At 44.7% G+C, this 6,243-nt stretch overlaps 1 protein-coding gene across 1 annotated transcript in view; it reads left to right on the plus strand.

Annotated features, from left to right (window-relative positions):
- Nucleotides 1-3,026, plus strand: part of ETV6 (ETS variant transcription factor 6) — a 140,231-nt gene extending 137,205 nt beyond the window's left edge. Inside the window, exon 8 of the mRNA XM_059816665.1 lies at nt 2,142-3,026. Within this exon, the coding sequence (XP_059672648.1) occupies nt 2,142-2,247 (106 nt within the window). The 3' untranslated portion in view covers nt 2,248-3,026. The remainder of the gene's footprint in view (nt 1-2,141) is intronic.
- The last annotated feature ends 3,217 nt before the right edge of the window (nt 3,027-6,243 follow it).

Genomic DNA, 6,243 nt, shown 5'->3' on the forward strand with positions numbered 1-6,243 from the left:
GTCAGACTTGCCCAAAACTGACCAACAGATTCAAAGGTCACCAGGGAGCATAAAATATAAGCATATAAACCTCATTTCCTTTGGAAACTGGAAAAAACCAACAAAGCATTTTTTTGCACAATTCCCAATAAAAACTTATTGATGTTGTTTTCTTAGACCTATTTATATCTGAAGAGAAAAAGAAGAACAGCTGCAAAAAATCAAGTCATTAATGTGCCTTTCTTGGCTATTTCTCGTGAGCACAGAAATAATAAGAAAAGTGACTTTAGAAGTAACATGCAGGCAGTTGTCATCTGCAGATATCTGTACAGAGCTTTAAGAAAAATGGAGTCAGAGAAGGGATTTCTAATAGGTTGCCTGAGTCTTCTGCAACAAAAGAGGCCACAGATACTGTTTCTTCGTTAGCTTGTAGTTCTGGGTTGTTTTTTTTAAAATTTAATCAAATGCTATTACAAATAGCCATGCTTTATGTTTCTTGACATGACTTAAATCACAGACCAGAAAGAATACTTGAAGTAGTGCAGTACAGTTCACATCAGCCCATTTCCCACATGGTTTAGGAAACAGAGCAGACAGAAGGTAGGGAGGGCAGTGGGATCACTCTCTGTTTTGATTCCATCCTCACGCAAGACCAACAAGACAAGCACGGGGTTTAAACCAGGGCACAGTCTGGCCCGTAGGCTTTGGTGCGTTTTCACTGTGTAGCCAGGGACTGATTCACCACGTCCGTATGCTAGTTTTTTCAGCACCGTAACACCATTTCGATCAGCAGCGTTCTTCCAGCATACAAATGGGAGTGACACAGCAGTGAGTCACAGCCCTTTTTTTTTTTTTCCTAAATGCATATGTGCACATGATTTCCAAAATTAGAAGGGGTGGCAAAAGGTTAATTCCAGGCTGTGCTATGTGTTTGCTGAGAGACTCTGGATTTTTCACACGGAAAGCCCTCAGCTTTACAACCTCAGAAGCAGAAGACGAGGCAAGTCTTGCCCATGAGCTTCAGCAGTGATTTTTCTGGGTTGGTGACAGTAACGAGGCTCCTGTCAGTTGGTTTTGTTTTCACTGGGGCAAGGATACTGAGCGTATCATCAACCTGAAATAAAATCAGCTCCTCTGATTAACACATTTTGTACTGCTGATTATTAGGCAGTACATCGTTAATGAAAGACTGAAATTTTGTAACACTTCCAGCATAAACATCTTTCGTCCTAATTTCTCCAGAAGAACTTATAAGTTAGGAAAGTGATTTGTGTTTAAACCAGGATTTCAGCCTTCCTGCGCCACTCTCTCTTCCTACACCACTGAATTCAGAAAGAAAAAGGAGAGCTTTTCCATGCTATCTCTGTGCAGTAGTACACGAAAGCATCCTGGCAAAGATCTTGATCTGCAGGCTGGTGGAGGTCCTTTCCCATTTCCTACTGCTGCCATGCCTCCCCAGAGGCAGTTTCTGTTTCTAGCCCTCTGCAGACTTACTGCATGAAGGCATGAGCGCTGGGAGCCGTGGCACTCATTCGCAGAGGGTACTGCTTCGTTACAATTACGCTTGCTGCAATCACAGAGGAAGACACTGTCTGCTCACAGTTCTTAGCCCAAAAGCTTTTTCTTTCAGGGCTTTTTCCATTTCCCAGAACTTGTTCTGACTTGGTCCTTGGCTTTTTCCACCACTGTTCCTTTGGTGTTTCATATTCCTCTTCACTCACCTACACACAAGCCTGCACAAACCAGTAGCTCTCTGCCTCTCCACACCTTGCAAGTGCTTTTGCTTTGAAATGTGCTGGCCATAAAGGTCTTTAATGTTTCTGTCACCAGACACCATAAATGAGTGTACCTGTGGCATATCGTCTTACATGACAACAGCAAACAATATGAGGGAGAAGAAGTAAATATCATTCTTTGGAAAAGACTATGGGGTTTGATTCAAATTTGGACTTTCAAGGAGCAGGGGTGATTTTTTTTGGTTTCCTTTCCAGGTATGGAAGAGGGAAGACACCAGCAGGCTGGGGAGAATCTGGGAAATAATTAGTCATTGGGAGGATACAGCAAAGATGATTTTGGAAGCTGTAGAGCTCAGGGGCCTCAATGTCTTGATGGAGGTAAAAGCTGAGACCACTGGGAAATCCTCTTGTTTCTCTGTTTTGCAGGTTCATGAAGACCCCAGATGAGATTATGAGTGGCCGAACAGACCGCCTCGAGCACCTTGAATCCCAGGAACTGGATGAACAAATATACCAAGAAGATGAGTGCTGAAGGGAACTGGTGCACCACCTCTGTGGGTCCGTGGGAGAAACATCTGCCCGGATGGCTGGCACAGTTTGGGAGGGGATGCAACAACACAGAAGTAGTTCTTGGGGTCGCCGCTTAGCTTGAAGACCACGCAGGACCTGAAGCACCTTAACAAAACAAACTAACAGGCAGAAGTGGTGCTGGAAGAAAAGTAAAGGGGAGAAAGCCTGGACTTATGCACTACTTCACTGTTCCTACAAAGTCTCCCTTGAGTTCTTTCTTTCTTTTTGGTTTGTTTCAGTTTTGGGGGTTTTTTTGTTGGTTTTTTTCCCTAATAAACATGCAGTTTGACTTTCCTTATCTCACATAGGACAAGACGTCAGATTATGCTTTTTTTTTGGAAGGCTTTCCTATGGAAATAGAGCGCTCTTATTTTCTGTGCAAGTCTCATGACATAACACCGCATAAAACAATAGCAACACAAAAGGGATTTGCTCAAGGGTTCCAGTTTGCTCGGATCAATTTACACGTGCTGCCACTGGGAAGTGTGTTGAAGCTAACAAAAGAATTTACCACACATACCTGTCAAATGAAGAGGAGTCACCCTTCACGTGTGTATCATCCCAGCATAGCTTGGGCTCACAACGAGTCCTGTGAGTGGCTATTAACTGCTGGAATATGGACCAAAACCAATCACCTAAGTGCTCCGGGGAGGAGAGAAATAAAAGTGACAAACCTCTGCAATAGACTGATGATGACGTTTTCCCTCCCTCTAGCAAAGAAGTGATAGAATGGAGTGGGGGGGAGGGAGGGCAGGGACAAATACATATATATATATATGTGTATATATAGAAACGTTTCATATATATATATATATATATATGTAACCCCCATAATATATCCACAATGCAGAATTTCAGCTCAAAGCTTTCTGTAAAAAAGCAAAGGCTGAAGCATCTGTAATTACAAAAGGGAGGGCTGTTTCTTATACCTTCCAGCAATTTTGGGGTGAAAGGTGAAGGACTGTTCCTTACATCGTAGGGAGAAAGCAAAGGGACCCATCACATGGTTTGTATTAGTCAGAAACCTCTCCGGGATCATTTTGTGCTGCTGGAGAGGTAGATGATTCACCAGTCTGAAAACTGATGGTAGAGAACTAGAGACCAACTAGCTGTACTTATATCTTGTAATTGATTTTGGCTTTGTTTTGGGATTTGGGTTTTTTTATGCCTCCCACTACCCTCCCCCACCCCACAGCCCTGCCATCAAGGGAGCTTGTCTCAGCTTGCCCGTTTTTAACATGATTTAAAAGACAAGAACAAAAGAAACCCTACAGCCGTGTTGCTTTCTTGGTTTTTGGTTTCGTTCTGGTTGCAAGGTGTCCCATTTTTTACACTCCCGATGTGGTTTGCTGCACTGAGGGTGCGTTGCGTGAGGCGAAGAGCTATGCCTAGTTTGGTCGCAGGAAGCTCAGCAGTCCTTGATGCCCAACACAAGAGAAACTACTGACCTTTTTCATTTCACATTGCTTGGGCCACCATGACAGGAACGTCTGTGGTGTCCAGGCATCCAGCCATCCATTGTCAGTGGTCCTTCTAATGGAAGGAAGATCTAGCAGCAGAAATGATGCTTGTGGAGGGAGATGTATAGAGAAACTGTGCAGGAATCACATGGTGTCTGGAAGAAAGCATGTCCACACCAGTTCATTAAAACAGAAAGCCTCTTTTATGGGAACATGCATAGTAGAAATGGAAAAAATCAACAGGCTAATCTAATCCGTTTCAACCAAAACCCAAGGTACCTTCCCATGATAGAGCTTTTATCAGCTATTAAACCAACACAATGTTTGATCTTACCACATACTTAACAAGAGGGTTAATCTATCCAGGAAAAAATGGCACTCGGCAATGAATAGTGTCCCCTATGTTTAAACAGAGACAGTCCAATCTCACAAAAGACTTAATACTGAGTCACAGGTCACAGAAGGAACAGCTTTGTTAAGCGTGTAGATAGGCATTGTACAAAGAGGAGAGATTTTTCAGAGCCAGTATCTGATGAGGAACGACAGGGCGTACATCTCTCCCTAAGCTTTTCCCAGCCGCATTCTTTTATTAAATCATAGTCAATAGGTTACAAGTCCCAGCACACCACGTACTTGACTTTTTCTGCCTCAAAAGAAAAGACGTGGGAGTGTGTATCAGAAAGATGAGCAGACAGCCTGTCACCTGTCTCTGCCGTGTCTCTGAAGTCCTTGGAGCTTAGGCGGTGTGAGATTGGGAGACGCTGAGGGACTTCAGCGGTCACAGATCTGAAACCAAAGGTCCCTTGAAACCAAGGGGCAAAGGAGTTGCTCTGCTCTGTCGCCCTGCTCAAGGGCACCCAAGTTGTGGCCATGTCTCAGGAGCTGGGGTGAAGAGGGTGTGGTGAAGAGGTGAATATGAATGACAGATAAGTGTGATCAGAAGGATCAATCTAAAGACAGGCTCTTGCTGGTTTCTTGTGTTTCTTTGGGTGTTCAGCGGTAGAAAGAAACCAAGTTTGTGCAGAGAACGATTTATATCTTTTACTGCTCTGGCTGTGACAACTGCATTATTGTCTTTTGCCTGCTGCAGCTACTGTTACAAGATGGTGAGGAAAAAAAGATGATAGGGACCTTCCATATAACATGCTCTGATGAGCCGGAGGTTTTTGTCACGGCCAAGATGCACACTGCAAAATACAGAGAACGAGAGACAATCCACCAGCATAAACCCATATGCTCACTGTGTATGCTAGCAAACAAAGTTCATCCTCAGCAATGGGTAAAACAGGAAAAAGCAAGGGATACTGAAATCATCACATGTGTTGTCCCATAGGGAAATTTTCTAGGGGAAATTTTGTAGAGGAAATGTTCACCTTGACCAAAAATGCAATCACTTTCACCTGCAGAGCCTAAGTCAAAAGGGAAAAAAAAAATTTGGTGGCTGTTGGAAACACTTCCACTTCACACATAAAGGATATCCTAAGACAACTTCTTCTCCACCACAATCACAGAGAAGAAGTTCTCTCAAGGCTGATGCTAGTTGGAATGAAAATAGCCTGTGAACTTGGAGCAGGCTGATTCCACAGAGACCCTTCCCGGCTGGTGCTGTCCCCTGCCTCCTGCCAGGTCTGCGTGGTGCAGCAGTGAGTGGCGCAGGTGATGCTGCAGCTGCCAGAACTGCAGGGACGTGGGACCTGTTGTGGGAGTTGCAGAATTTGAACTGCTTTTGGGGTCTTGGAAGCAAGTTTACCAGCTATGACTAAAAAAAAAAAATAAAAAAATTAAAACCAGGCTAGAGCAGCTGCAGTAAACAGGTTCCCATCTACCTCACATCCAAATGGCAGATACATGGAGTTCAAACACAGCGTTAACGTCCTGAGCTACAGGAACGCTTGGCTGCCCGTCTGGGCTAGCAAAGGTGACACTGTCTTTCCACCAACCCTGACACCCGCCTTCCCTCCCCGATTTCTGATTTCCCCGTGTAGAATTTGCCAGCAGCAAAGCAGCCAAACTTTCTGCCTTTGCCACCAAAGCAAGTGGGAAAAGGGAAGAACGTCTCATCCTTGGAGACATGCAAAAGCCATCTGGACATGGTCCTGGGCAACTGGCCCTAGGTGGCCCTGCTTGAGCAGGGGGCTTGGACCAGATGACTCCAGAGGTCCCTCCCAACCACAACACCCAGCAAAGGTTCTTCACACTGTGCAGTTAAGTGGGACCTTCATTGCCACCAGCTTGCTACAAGTTTGAACAAGCCGCAGGCCGGTCAGGTAGGACACGCTGCGGTTCCACACAGGAACGTTTTCTTGATTTCAGTTTGAAACCCTTTGACTGCCTCTCCCTCCAAAGAACACTACTGGGGCCCTTTCTGTGAACACTAAGTCGCTGCCACCCTCCCCAGATTTCAAACTCCACGCATGCATTCTCCAGATCTCTTTGTCAGACTGCAACCGTGTGCAAATCCAGAATGCATCAGTTCGAGGTCTTTTTTTTAAATAAAA

This window comes from Gavia stellata, chromosome 4 (assembly GCF_030936135.1).
Source record: "Gavia stellata isolate bGavSte3 chromosome 4, bGavSte3.hap2, whole genome shotgun sequence".
NCBI lineage: Eukaryota > Metazoa > Chordata > Aves > Gaviiformes > Gaviidae > Gavia > Gavia stellata.